Source organism: Schistocerca gregaria, chromosome 3, assembly GCF_023897955.1.
Source record: "Schistocerca gregaria isolate iqSchGreg1 chromosome 3, iqSchGreg1.2, whole genome shotgun sequence".
NCBI classification, from domain to species: domain Eukaryota; kingdom Metazoa; phylum Arthropoda; class Insecta; order Orthoptera; family Acrididae; genus Schistocerca; species Schistocerca gregaria.
The window spans coordinates 579,302,267-579,317,569 of record NC_064922.1 but is presented as its reverse complement, the minus strand read 5'-3'; the positions used below and the strand labels follow the sequence as shown (position 1 = coordinate 579,317,569).

Sequence of the window (15,303 nt, the reverse complement as noted above, 5' to 3'; positions counted from 1 at the left end):
TGTAAAAAAAATATTATTGTTTTATGTAAAGAATACTTATGTTAAAATGACACATTCCACATCATTATGGATGTCGTATTCATACTGTGGGACAAGTATTAATGTATGTATGTCTGTATTCATTTCCACAAACGGCAGTTTGTGTTTGGGATTGATTTTTTACTGTGCAGGAATCGGATTTCCTGTGGAGTGTCAACATGAACTCTGCTTAATCCGTTTTAAGTGCCAACAGGTAAGAAACTTCCTCGCAGATTAATAATGTGTGCCCAACCGAGACTCGAACTCGGGATCTTTGCCTTTCGCGGAGAAGTGCTCTGACATCTGAGCTACCGAAGCACGACTCATGCCCGGTCCTCACAGCTTTACTTCTGCCAGTATCTCGTCTCCTACCTTCCACACTTTACAGAAACATCCCCCATGCTGTGGCTAAGCCATGTCTCCGAAATATCCTTTCTTTCAGGAGTGCTAGTTTTGCAAGGTTCGCAGAAGAGCTTCTGTAAAGTTTGGAAGGTAGGAGACGGATACTGGCAGAAGTAAAGCTGTGACTAGTGGCCTTAGTCGTGCTTCAGTAGCTCAGATGGTAGAGCACTTGCCCGCGAAAGGCAAAGGTCCCGTGTTCGAGTCTCGGTCGGGCACACAGTTTTAATCTGCCAGGAAGTTTCATATCAGCGCACACTCCGCTGTAGAGTGAAAATCTCATTCTGGAAACATCCCCCAGGCTGTGGCTAAGTCATGTATCCGCAATATCCTTTCGTTCAGGAGTGCTAGTTCTGCAAGGTTCGCAGGAGAGCTTCTGTAAAGTTTGGAAGGTAGGAGTCGAGATACTGGCAGAAGTAAAGCTGTGAGTACCGGGCGTGAGTCGTGCTTCGGTAGCTCAGATGGTAGAGCACTTGCCCGCGAAATGCAAAGGTCCCGAGTTCGAGTCTCGGTCGGGCACACAGTTTTAATCTGCCAGGAAGTTTCATATCAGCGCACACTCCGCTGCAGAGTGAAAATCTCATTCTGGAAACATCCCCCAGGCTGTGGCTAAGCCCTGTCTCCGCAATATCCTTTCTTTCAGGAGTGCTAGTTCTGCAAGTTTCGCAGGAGAGCTTCTGTAAAGTTTGGAAGGTAGGTGACGGATACTGGCAGAAGTAAAGCTGTGGGTACCGGGCATGAGTCGTGCTTCGGTAGCTCAGATGGTCAGCCGGCACGGTAGCTCAGCGTGTTCTGTCAGAGGGTTACGCGCCCTGTGTAATAAATAAACTAAGTCAATCGATCAACAACGAATATAAATGGATGTCTTACGACGTCCGCCTCGAGCAGATGCAACGAACACATGCGAACAAAATGAGATTTAAAAAAAAAGAATAAAAAAAAGATGGTACAGCACTTGCCCGCGAAAGGCGAAGGTCCCGAGTTCGAGTCTCAGTCGGGCACACAGTTTTAATCTGCCAGGAAGTTTCGGTAGAGTACTTGCCCGTGAAAGGCAAAGGTCCCGAGTTCGAATCTCGGTCGGGCACACAGTTTTAATCTGCCAGGAAGTTCCATATCAGCGCACACTCAGCAGCAGAGTGAATATATCATTCTGGAAACAATAAAGAAAATTACCAGGAAAAGTTAGCTGCAGAGGAACTAGGGTCTCTCAGGCCAGATCCGTTGTCTTTGAAAGTGACGAAACCAAATAAGCATGACTACAAGCGGACATTTGACAAAGGAGCGTGTAATTAGAGTAAGTTGTTGTATGGGTCGCAAAGTAAGGATGTCTGATTTTCAGTCTGGAAGTTAATCTGTTAACGTGTATTAGGGATCTTGTACATTTGTCCAAAAAAATTAAAAAAGCACAAAAACTTCAACTTGCACAAAAATGCGAAATCGAGAGTAGTGAAAGCGTAAATATTATTTCGTGCGTGACATAAACAGTACTTAATTACGTACACTGCAACAAGATTCCACAAAACCAATTCTTATTTTTTCAGACAAGTTATGAATATTACTATTATTAAGTACTGCTATTTTTTCATTACTGTTATTAATATTACTGATGGCGTGTGAAATTGTATAAATATGCTGATAAGCATAACTGTTATAATGCAGATTCTATAAATTTCACACTTTCATATTTATCTGAACATAAAAAATTGTGAACACCTAGAATGCATACTTACGAGCCACAACTGCACTGGTCGTTTACAAATATCTTAGTACGATAGAAATGAAAGCGTACAATGACATTGTTCGATATAAAAGTCTCAGTTCAATATGAGAAACGAATAATCTTTCAGGAATATATTTCCCATGGCCTTTTGTAATGATGAAATACGAATTTCGAGTCAACACCAGGGTACACTGACAGTTTCAAGCAAATGGCTTCAAATGGCTCTGAGCACTATGGGACTCAATATCTGAGGTCGTCAGTCTCCTAGAACGTAGAACTACACTCCTGGAAATTGAAATAAGAACACCGTGAATTCATTGTCCCAGGAAGGGGAAACTTTATTGACACATTCCTGGGGTCAGATACATCACATGATCACACTGACAGAACCACAGGCACATAGACACAGGCAACAGAGCATGCACAATGTCGGCACTAGTACAGTGTATATCCACCTTTCGCAGCAGTGCAGGCTGCTATTCTCCCATGGAGACGATCGTAGAGATGCTGGATGTAGTCCTGTGGAACGGCTTGCCATGCCATTTCCACCTGGCGCCTCAGTTGGACCAGCGTTCGTGCTGGACGTGCAGACCGCGTGAGACGACGCTTCATCCAGTCCCAAACATGCTCAGTGGGGGACAGATCCGGAGATCTTGCTGGCCAGGGTAGTTGACTTACACCTTCTAGAGAACGTTGGGTGGCACGGGATACATGCGGACGTGCATTGTCCTGTTGGAACAGCAAGTTCCCTTGCCGGTCTAGGAATGCTAGAACGATGGGTTCGATGACGGTTTGGATGTACCGTGCACTATTCAGTGTCCCCTCGACGATCACCAGAGGTGTACGGCCAGTGTAGGAGATCGCTCCCCACACCATGATGCCTGGTGTTGGCCCTGTGTGCCTCGGTCGTATGCAGTCCTGATTGTTGCGCTCACCTGCACGGCGCCAAACACGCATACGACCATCATTGTCACCAAGGCAGAAGCGACTCTCATCGCTGAAGACGACACGTCTCCATTCGTCCCTCCATTCACGCCTGTCGCGACACCACTGGAGGCGGGCTGCACGATGTTGGGACGTGAGCGGAAGACGGCCTAACGGTGTGCGGGACCGTAGATCAGCTTCATGGAGACGGTTGCGAATGGTCCTCGCCGATACCCCAGGAGCAACAGTGTCCCTAATTTGCTGGGAAGTGGCGGTGCGGTCCCCTACGGCACTGCGTAGGATCCTACGGTCTTGGCGTGCATCCGTGCGTCGCTGCGGTCCGGTCCCAGGTCGACGGGCACGTGCACCTTCCGCCGACCACTGGCGACAACATCGATGTTCTGTGGAGACCTCACGCCCCACGTGTTGAGCAATTCGGCGGTACGTCCACCCGGCCTCCCGCATGCCCACTATACGCCCTCGCTCAAAGTCCGTCAGCTGCACATACGGTTCACGTCCACGCTGTCGCGGCATGCTACCAGTGTTAAAGACTGCGATGGAGCTCCGTATGCCACGGCAAACTGGCTGACACTGACGGCGGCGGTGCACAAATGCTGCGCAGCTAGCGCCATTCGACGGCCAACACCGCGGTTCCTGGTGTGTCCGCTGTGCCGTGCGTGTGATCATTGCTTGTACAGCCCTCTCGCAGTGTCCGGAGCAAGTATGGTGGGTCTGACACACCGGTGTCAATGTATTCTTTTTTCCATTTCCAGGAGTGTACTTAAACCTAACTAACCTAAGACATCACACACATCCATGCCCGAGGCAGGATTCGAACCTGTGACCGTAGCTGTCGCGTGGTTCCAGACTGAAGCGCCTAGTACTCCTCGGCCACAACGGTCGGCAGATTCAAGCAACAGTTTCCTTTCTGTGGGACGGCGATGTTTAAAGAAGGATGGAGACCCTGCACAAACTCTGCAACTCACGCGCAAAGCATTCGCATTTCTTTTTTCAAGAAACAAAGTATGAAGTGAATGTCATCGAAATTGACCATATGCACAATTTGGGCGTCATAACAACCCTCAAAACATAAGTTTCCGTTTCTACTTCTGACGTGAATTGTCTGCAGAATGTAGTATGGTTCATGGATGTGTGCCCACCACTTAAGATGCTTATGGGATGTTTTGAAGAAATGTCATGAGTCACTATGCAATCGAAACACTGATTTTTGTGAGATGTGTGACAGGTAATAACTCTTAAGTTCAGGGGGAATTTAACCCTGAAGACAATATAGTACATCTGGAAGATGCAGCATGTTTCAGTACTGGACGAAGGGCGCTTAAGATTCCTGCTGGTACTGAATTTCTTTGCTCTGTGTGAATATCCAGCTCTTCCAACTATCTCATGGCGGTCTACGTCAGTTCAGGCAAAGTTTTTAGGTAGAAGTATTTTGGATCATTATATTGGCACAGTTTGAAGGAAGATTCGATTATATTCGACAAATGTAAACTACCAAATGTTAAGGTGTTTTTAAACAGTGAATTCTACTCATACGGTAGGTTACAGCTGGACTGGAGTAATACACCACATGTGTTTCGCCCTCCTATTTGTGGAACAGACGATGTATCTGCATGCATACTGACCCCACAAAGTTTTAGCGCTTATCGTAGTTACAGACACTTCGAAGCAGAACGTCACAATTAAGGGCTGTCATGTTGATGTTTGTGTAGAATGAGTCATCGTTGGACAGTGGACCTAAAGAAACTGCTGAATCCATTAAATGTGCTAAAAGTTAGAGGACAATATTATGGCTAAAGCGAAATCACCATCCAAAGGACTGGTACTAATCAGGCTTGCCTTTGGGGAGTGTGCTGACGACGTTTCGGAATTTCTATCATATCGATAGTATATTTTGCATCAAAGGCAGTGGCAAGCTGTGTTGGATGAGGAGAATATTCCGATGCACCTCAGTACAAGATCTCAAGTCGTATGGGTGTCTACATATATACTCTAGCTCAAGAAGCTCCGATTTATCCTTGCATGTCACAGTAGGCTTGCATGGCTGTACAGCTGGCTGGCTCATGCTCCACTATGTTTACACCGGCGACCTGGTCCTATAACATAGCTCTGGCCTTTGTGTACTTATGACGGCAGGCGGAGGGCGTACTTTTTATAAGAGGTGTACAGACTTCGAGGTTCTGGAGATGCACTGACCGCTAGTGACTGTGTGGTACAAAGTGCCTCCATTTCGTTATACAGAAAGACATGATTAACTGAAAAACAACAACACTGACTTTATCGCCTTCTTCAGAGCTGAATATGGCTGGTCCATTCGTTAAGGATCACATGCGCAGCGAAGAGTTAAGAAAGGTACTACCTTTTTGCCAAGATGCACAATTGTATAAATACACTCATGTTCAGAGGAAACAGTATACCTTGAACGACTAGAGCTACGACGTTCATATTTGCAGGACATGTACGTTAAAATACTGTGCAGAAATGATTAACATTTGAACTACGTTGGCCCACTGGTTCAAGCTCAACTTCAATAACTGCGTCTCTCGTTGTCGCTGTAAACCGGAGGTAACTGATCAATGTGACTTGAGCAGATGTGTAGGATGCTTCGCAAATGTATGGGCGAACCGTATCATCAAATCAGTGAGTTTGAAAAAGGGCGCATTATTGACATGAGAGAATGTGGTGCATCCATCTGGGAAACTGCTGCTCCTGTGGGTCGAAGTGTTTCGGCAGTGCAACGCGTATGTCCAGAATGGTTCACCCAAAGCCATAGAACACAACAACATGGGTCAGATCACACCACCCAGACCACCCCCTGAGAAGATCGACAACTTATGCAAATGGCATTGGAAGAGAGATCTGCACCCTCCCTGGCTTTAGCTCAGCAGTGAAACAGCGGAACACATCGTACACTATCAGGAGTGACAGTCTGTCGCCGTTTATTACGGCATTGGTTACACGCGCGTTGTCCACTTCTCCGCCAGCTTTTGACGAATGTGCAGAAACATACTAAACGGGAATGGTATAAGGAACGACGTCACTGCGGACAAGGATAGCACCCTATAGTATTTTTGGACTAATCCAGGTTCTGTTTGTTTGAAAATGATGGCCACATTTTTGTTCGCCACAGACTGGGAGAGCGTCATCACAGAGACTGCATTTGCACGATACATACAGCGCCAACTCAAAGAATTATGGTGTGGGGTGCTACTGGGTGTAACCACAAATCACATTTGGTGCATGTGCATGGCACTGTGACGAGTGTGACCTACGTGAATGACATCCTGTGACCCCTTCTTGCACAACACCCTGGACGCCATCTCTCAGCAAGACGGTGCACGACCACAAGTTGCTGCACAAACACTTCCTTCCTTGGTGTCACGGGATGCCAACTTTTTGCTCTGGCCCGCCAGATCAGCAGATTTGTCGCTAGGCAAACATGTGTGGGATGTGGTGAAACGACAGGTGCAGTGTTGTGACCCATTGCCAACCAACACAGATGGACTCTGGAACCAGGTGAATGCAACATGCATGGCTATACCACCTTATACACATTGAAGCCATCATGCATGGAACGAGTTACTAGGACTCATAGCAGACCATCTGCCTAATAGGCAACAGGGCACATGCTGAACTGAGATGACTGAAATGCTAATCATTTCTGCAGAACATGTTACTGTATATTTACTGTGAATATGAACGTCTTATCTCTAGCCTTTCAAGGTGTTCCTTTTCTTTACTGAACATTGTAGAAGTGGGATCCAGACAGCTTAGTCTATGGAGCAACGTCTGTTCCAGCAGAACTTATTTCTGTCTGATACAAAAATATCTTTTAGGATCCTGCTTTGCCTGTATCACTGTGGTTTAGTGGATATCGTCTATCACAATATTTATTAGCTTCAAAGAAGAAACTAGATGGCGTTATGGTTGGCCCGCTACATGGCGCTGCCATAGGTCAAAAGGATAACAACTCCGTTTTTAAAATAGGAACCCCCATTTTTTATTACATATTCGTGTAGTACGTAAAGAAATATGAATGTTTTAGTTGGACCACATTTTTCGCTTTGTGATAGATAGCGCTGTAACAGTCACAAGCATATGGCTCACAATTTTAGACGAACAGTTGGTAACAGATAGTTCCAATGTGATACATGTACCTTTGTGAACTTATCATTTCTGAGAACGCATGCTGTTTCAGCTTGGTTACATTTAAGTACCACATTAAAGCAATAAATGCTCAAAATGATGTCGGTCAACCTCAATACATTTGGCAATACGTGTAACGACATTCCTCTCAACAGCGAGTAGTTCGCCTTCCGTAATGTTCGCACATGCATTGACAATGCGCTGACGCATGTTGTCAGGCGTCGTCGGTGGATCACGATAGCAAATATCCTTCAACTTTCCCCACAGAAAGAAATCCGGGGACGTCAGATCCGGTGAACGTGCGGGCCATGGTACGGTGCCTCGACGACCAATCCACCTGTCATGAAATATGCTATTCAATACCGCTTCAACCGCACGCGAGCTATGTACCGGACATCCATCATGCTGGAAGTACATCACCATTCTGTCGTGCAGTGAAACATCTTGTAATAACATCGGTAGAACATTACGTAGGAAATAAGCATACACTGCACCACTTAGATTGTCATCGATAAAATGTGGGCCAATTATCCTTCCTCCCATAATGCCGCACCATACATTAACCCGCCAAGGGCGCTGATTTTCCAGCTTTCGCAGCCATCCTGGATTTTCCGTTGCCCAATAGTGCATATTATGCCGGTTTACGTTACCACTGTTGGTGAACGACGCTTCGTTGATAAATAGAACGCGTGCAAAAAATCTATCATCGTCTCGTAATTTCTCTTGTGCCCAATGATAGAACTGTACACGACGTTCAAAGTCGTCGCCATGCAATTCCCGATGCACAGAAATATGGTACGGGTGCAATCGATGTTAATGTAGCATTCTCAACACCGGCGTTTTTGAGATTCCTGATTCTCACGCAATTTGTCTGCTAGTGATGTGCGTATTAGCCGCGATAGCAGCTAAAACACATACTTGCGCATCATCATTTGTTCCAGCTCATGGTTGATGTTTCACATCTGTCTAAATACTTCCTGTTTTCCTAAATAACGTAACTATCCGTCGAACGGTCCGGACACTTGGATGATGTCATCCAGGATACCGAGCAGCATACATAGCACACGCCCGTTGGGCATTTTGATCAGAATAACCATACATCAACACGATATCGACCTTTCCCGCAATTGGTAAACGGTCCATTTTAACACGGGTAATGTATCACGAAGCAAATACCGTCCGCGCTCGCGGAATGTTACGTGATACCACGTACTTATACGTTTGTGACTATTACAGCGCCATCTATCACAAAGCGAAAAAAGTGGTCCAACTAAAACTTTCATATTTCTTTAAGTACTATGTGAATATGTAATTAAAATTTGGCGTTCCTATTAAAAAAAGGCACTTGATATCCGTTTGACCTATGGCAGCGCCATCTAGCGGGCCAACCATAGCGCCATCTGGTTTCCGCCTACAAGCTAGACGAGTTTCGTTCTTTGTAGTTTTTTCGTTTGATGCTTATTTCGTGAGATATTTGGCCCAGTCACTATCAATGGACCACCCTTTATACTACCAGAAAGAAATTATAACACACTTTTAGAGCTTTACAATCCACTGAAGATTTATTCTTGCCAACAGTGTTTATGGAGAGCAAGGAAAGATTTCTTTCTCAGATCAATAGCACAAGCGCTTCTGTGATACCAGATATTGATCTATGCTGAAACACCCATATTAGTGGATGGTGAGCCTCCATGGGCAGCAGTACAGGCACTGACTCTGGCATCCAGTCTATCGTAGAGATCTCGAACACTGTCCTGGGATACATTATGCCACACTTGCTCGACCTGTTCACATAGTTCTGCAAGGGTTGTTGGTTGACGAGTAACATGAGTAACTTCTCATCCCATCATGTCCCACATGTGCTCGATTGAAGACAGTTCCGGTCATCGTTCTGGCCAGGGAAGTTACTGCTTAGCATACAGGGCACGTTGAGTTTCACAGGCAGTGTGTGGACAAGTATTATCCTTTTGGAACAACACATCATCTTTCTGTTTAAGAGTGGCAGAAGAAAAGCTGCCCTCCAGAAGCACCAAAGGTTAACGAGAGCTGTAGCCTATTGCACTACAGACTATAAGGCCTGGGTGGGGCCGTTGTGTCTTGGACGAATGCTCTCTATGAGACAGTGTTCACCAGGTGTACGTTGTACACACAAACGACCATAAATTGTGTGCAGGCAGAATCTGCTTTCATTGCTAAAGACCCTAGAACGACATTCCACCTTCCAAGTGATCCTCATATGGCATCAGTCGAGCCGTGCATGTCGATGGTGTAATGTGAGTGGAAGATGGGCTAGAAGTTTGTGTGCCTTTTGTCCCACTGCTAATAACTGGTTTGCAGCAGTTTGTATTGACATGTATAGGCTACCAAGCACACTCATCTGTGCTGTGGTAGCTGTACGAACTGCCGCTACTGTCCTTACTGGTGGGCGCCTGTGCTATGTGGATGTCCAGAACCTTATCTAGAATGTTCACGTGACCACTGACACCAAAATAATTGTACAACTGACATATCATATCCAACGTGTGTGTCAGTTCTCTGAAAGGACCATCCTGCCACTCACAGGGCCACACTTTGACCTCTTCCCAACTTGGTCATTTGCCTGTAGGAAGGAGGAGTGCATGTCCATGGCATGGTTGCCTATTTCCTTCAGGCATCTGCACTGCACTGACCCTTCTGGTTGTGAGCATTCCCAGCTAAAGGGCAGGCACAGATCGCACCCTGGTAGCCATGGCAGTATGCTATCTGTTGGTGGACAACTTTGAAACCATTATCAGTACATCTACTACCCATCAGGTGGCGTATGTCTCATCAGATCCAAATCGGCTTCGTCTTTCCAGATGTACCAATTTTTTCCCGGAAGTGTACACAGCACAGCACTCTGCTATGGTGCAACATCTGCTCTCTTGAATGTTGTGTGGCACGAATATTTATCACATAGTGCACAGTACTGTACAGTGGCAGCTGTGTCTGGTACAGAAGTTTATTACGTAGGACACAGAACTTCACTGTGAAGCAGCGCCTGCTCTTGAAGACGCTGTCTGGTATCAAATTTATTATTTATGAGACACAGAGCTCACTACATCTGCGCCAGACGTATCTGCCATTCCAGATAGTATTTGTCTCAAGAAGGTCCAGGTCGATTAACAGCTTATGTTTGGATCTGATCTATGTTACATCACTATACAGTAACATGTTACTATCTCAGCTGTAGCTGCGTTGACACCTATCTGTCCTGATTTGACAGACGATGTGAACATTCTGTGCTCTCATTGATTGAAAAAATATGACTCAAGGTTGTATTCTCTGCTTGGTTGAATAAATGGTGATTGGGGAGGCTGTATTGGTAAAATACGCTTCTAGCTGTCACCCTCTTTCCCCCCTCCCCTACCAGCGGAATATTAACAGATTCCACAGTGGGACTGACCTGAGTAGTGATCAGCCAGCTACCACGACCACCGAGTGATGAAATGTCAGAAATTTATTTGTTCTTCTTCTAATGGAGAGAGAAGAAAGTGAGCTCTCATTTATGGCGGTATGTATTGTCAACTTGGTGTATGTATGTTCTCATACGTTGCGGTATAGTTGAAATCTAGTTATGATCATTCTGTCGTTGTAACTAGCAGTATGCTGCGTTGTTACCGGGGAGCAGCTGACTGTCTGAGGGTGTAGTGACCTGGTCTGAACTGCTAATGGCAGATTTTTCTGTTTGTGAGTTCTCTCTCTCTCTCTCTCTCTCTCTCTCTCTGTGTGTGTGTGTGTGTGTGTGTGTGTCTGTTTGTGTGTGCGTGTGTCTTGTAAGAGGTCCATGACTAAGGAATTTACTGCGAACAGATGTAACTTCGATGGATTGCTCATGCCCTGCCTGCGATATGTATGCCACAATAGAATCGCAGACCAGAGAGCAGTGTCGGCAGCAGTTATGGTAGTAGCTCACAGTCGGGCGGTTGGGTCAGGTCGCTCTTAGAGAGCAGTTGTTGAGTTGTATAGCTCACAGAGAGCACTTATATCCTATATGGAATTACCAAGGCCGGTCATGGAGTACGATGGCGGTGCCTGAGCGATGTAGTATAAAGTAAAAGCAAACCAAACTTTTTTATTATTTATTGCCATGCACATATTTAATTTGCAACAACTGTTTTTGCACTATTGTTATATCAAATTCCTGTGTAAAAGTTTTCAAAAAAATCTTTGAATAATAATCTTCCTTATAAAGATAGCTTTTGACAGTCATTCATCTGAATTTAAATTTTTTACTAATTTCTCCTATCCATAGTCATGCCAATTATCGTAAGTAAAATCAGTTGTTTTTCATACACAACAAAATCTAGTGGCCAGCACTGCACTGGGCTGTGCCAGAAAAATTTCTTATGGGAGCGGATATATTTGCGCTATCCAGCTACTTCATTAAGGTAAGAATCTTCAGTTTATTCAGAATGACTTTTCAAGGCCATGACACAGCATTGCTGACGTCTAAATTCACCCGTTTAGATTCACAGTCAATTAATTATTGAAAGGTTGTATATGAGTCTCATTTTCATTGGGAGCTTAGTCACATTTTTATTGCTAGGTTACGAAATAATCTGTTGGGAGGGTACAGTCTGTCTGTATGATTATCTAACATATTTATTGTTTGTGCATTTTCTCAGTGCTTTTGCAGGGCTGAATACTGCGCACGTTGAACCAAGCACTCCTAGGGTTGAGCGTATCCACCAAAGAAAAACTTACATCTTCATAGTAGTAGTCAATGCCATGTATCTCTGTGCAGAAGAATTATTGTATATCTAGCGAATAAACCAGAAAAATTATAAATATATAAAACTGTCGCCTGATCCTTTTATTAACAACAATAAAGCCCTAGCACATGTTTTTGGGTAGCTCAATTGCATGTAAAAATTGATCAGTCTGGGTGACTCCATTATCAGGAAGAATAAGCTGCACTATCAAAGAAAGAAAACGTTTCTAAATGACAAAAAAATGATGATAATAATAATAATGCAAGAGATGGAGGAATTAATACTTATATTCAAATGAAACTGTTTTTTTCTCTTATTCCCATTGGAGGCAGTGGATGATCTCAGACACTTCTAGACAGTGGTGCTGCTGCTGCTCGTGCGAGGTACAGACTAAGAATGACACTTTCAGGATGTTGCTAAGGTGTGTGGAGAAGTGGTGGCAGGAGGACCAACAGAGGCACACTGCAACAGTGGGAGAGGAGAGACGCCATTTTATAGTCATAAATTACCATCGTTTTGATGACACCTAGGTAAATGTGAACACAAGCTGTCATCTTGCCTATAAAGTATGGTCATTATCATGACAGTTATGAACCATTAATTTCAACTTCTTGACAGTTATTACCATTAATTGCATCTAAAGTACACAAAACATATGCTAAGGAGACTGGTTTGTTTAGATAAGGATCATTAAATTATATTAGGGCAATTGGCTGGTTTCTTTACACAAAAGAACGGTTTCCATTTGAGGTAGAACTGTCATAGTCTCCCTGCTGCACCTATGTGGAGCACAGTGCTGTTTGGATATAAAATAAGTCTCATGAACACTTAACTTTCAAAACTCTTGCATCATGGTACACACACATACTGAGAAAAGGACACCGTCTTCAGTTCCTGATTGCCATTTTCATATGCCACAACATTTACGTCCTTCTATAACAATGATTGTGAGGAAGTGGTATGTTCGTGACTAGCACTGTCTACGAGTGCTCTACATATGCACTACTCTCTCGACTTTGAAGAGGATGTCTTTCGTTACGCCGAAGAGAACCCAAGAACAAGTACTCGATACACTGTGCAAGTTACAGGCTCCACTAGATCACTTGGGTCAGAGCTCATTGTCACTGGTGCGTGCGAATGGTGAAGTGGGAGATTTGAAAGTGATCTGATCTTCAGACTTACTTTACACTCAAATGATATATTTCTGGACAGAGTTCATTATCTACTAAGTCCTCTATATTACTCTCAGAAACCTGTAACAGGATTTGTGTGAAACACCCTATATGACAGCGTCATCCACGAAGAACTTTATCCAATTTCCGACTACTTCTATAGCATGTACTCTGCAGACACACTGAAGAGCCAAAAAGAAAAACTGATACACCTGCCTAATATCCTGTAGGGCCCTCGGAGCACACAGAAGTGCCGCAGCATGACGTGGTATGGACTCGACTATTGTCTGAAGTAGTGCTGGAGGGAATTGACACCATAACTCTTGCAGGGCTGTACATAAATCCGTAAGAGTACAAGGGGGTCGAGATCTCTTCTGAACAGCACGTTGCAAGACATCCCAGATACGCTAATTATGTTCATGTCTGGGAATCTGGTGGCCAACGGAAGTGTTTAAACTCAGAAAAGTGCTCCTGGAGCCATTCTGCAGCAATTCTGGACGTGTGGGGTGTCGCATTGTCCCGTTAGAATTGACCAAGTCCACCGAAATGCACAATGGATATGAATGGATGCAGGTGATCAGACAGATTTCTCACGAACATGTCACCTGTCAGAGTCGTATCTAGACGTATCAGGGGTCCCATATCACTCCAAGTGCACACACCCCCACCGTTACTGAGCCTTCACCAGCTTCAACCGTCCTCTGCTGACATGCAGGGACCACGGATTCATGAGGTTGTCTCCATACCAGTACCCGTCCATCTGCTCGATAAAATTTGAGACGAGACTCGTCCGACTAGCCAACATGTTTCCAGTCGTCAACAGTTCAATGTCGGTGTTGTTGCGACCAGGCGAGATGTGAAGCTTGGTGTTGTGCAGTTATCAAGGATACACGAGTGGGCCTTCCGTTCCGAAAGCCCATACTGATAATATTTTGTTGAATGGTTCGCACGTTGAGAGTTATTGATGGCCACGGATTGAAATCTGCAGCAATTTGCGGAAGGGTTGCAGTTCTGTCACGCTTAACGGTTCTCTTCCCGTGCTTGCAGGATCTTTTTCCGGCCACAGCGATGTCGAAGACTTGATGTTTTACCGGATTCCTGATATTCACGGTGCACTCGTGAAATGTTCGTAAGGGAAAATCCCCACTTAATCGCTACCTCGGAGATGCTGAGTCGCATCGCTCGTACGCCGACTATAACATCACATTCAAATTCACTTTAACCTTGATAACCTATCACTGTTGCAGCAGTAACCGATCTAACAACTGGGCCAGACACGTTGTCTTGTATAGGCGTAGGCTACCGCAGCGCCATATTCTACGTGTTTACATGTCTCTGTATTTGAATACACGTGCTTATACCAGTTTCTTTGGCACTTTAGTGTATTTCGAAACGGTTATGTGGTATTGCTAATTCATTTATCAATCAGCAACAAACTAATTTGGTGGGGTAGGTTGGGATGTCCAGTGCGATTCGACTGCACATGTGGCCTCACCTCTGCTGGCAGAGCATGCGGAAGCCACAGCCGAGCACCGCGAAGAGCAGCACGAGGCCGGTGAGGGTGACGGCGACGACGAGCGGCTGCGCCACCATGGCGCCGCGGGGGCAGATGAGGGGCGGCGCCTCCACCTGGCCGCCGGCCGCCGCCGCCGCCGCCGCCGCTGCCGCCGCCGCCACCGCCCCCGCGTCGCCCGCCTCCCCCTCTCCTTCCCTCTCATTCTCCCCCTCCTCCTCCAGCCGCTGGCGGCGGATAACCTCTCCATCGGACTCGCGTCGCAGCAGCTGCTGCAGCTGGTGCTTCTTACGCTGTCGCCCGCTGCCGGCCTTGCCGCTGCTGGAGTTGTTCGCGGCTCCTGTGCGATTAAACAGTGCGACACAAACGTGCAAGTCAGAAATTTTCAGAAATTTTTTGTCTATCTATATGTTCTATACTAACAATAAAACTGTAAAATCGTCGTGTCTGTCTATTCGTCTAATCTCCGCTAATCTCCAAAACTATTGGACGAATTTTCATGGGGTTTCAGTGGTCACTTGAGCGCAGCTTGCGTCAGCGTAAGACTTTACTGAATCAAAATCGGAACACGGAGAAGGTAGTTCAAACTTTTATGTAAAATCGTGTCCTCAGCTTAGTAGTTCAGATGTTTACCCACCTTATCAATCTCGCACATCCTCT

General features: G+C 45.4%; 1 protein-coding gene across 1 annotated transcript in view; it reads right to left on the bottom strand.

Annotated features, from left to right (window-relative positions):
• The window catches only part of LOC126355470 (uncharacterized), a 449,786-nt gene that overhangs the window by 15,757 nt on the left and 418,726 nt on the right, over positions 1–15,303 (bottom strand). The window contains exon 5 of the mRNA XM_050005788.1: positions 14,626–14,983. Coding sequence (XP_049861745.1) covers positions 14,626–14,983 — 358 coding nt within the window. The remainder of the gene's footprint in view (positions 1–14,625; positions 14,984–15,303) is intronic.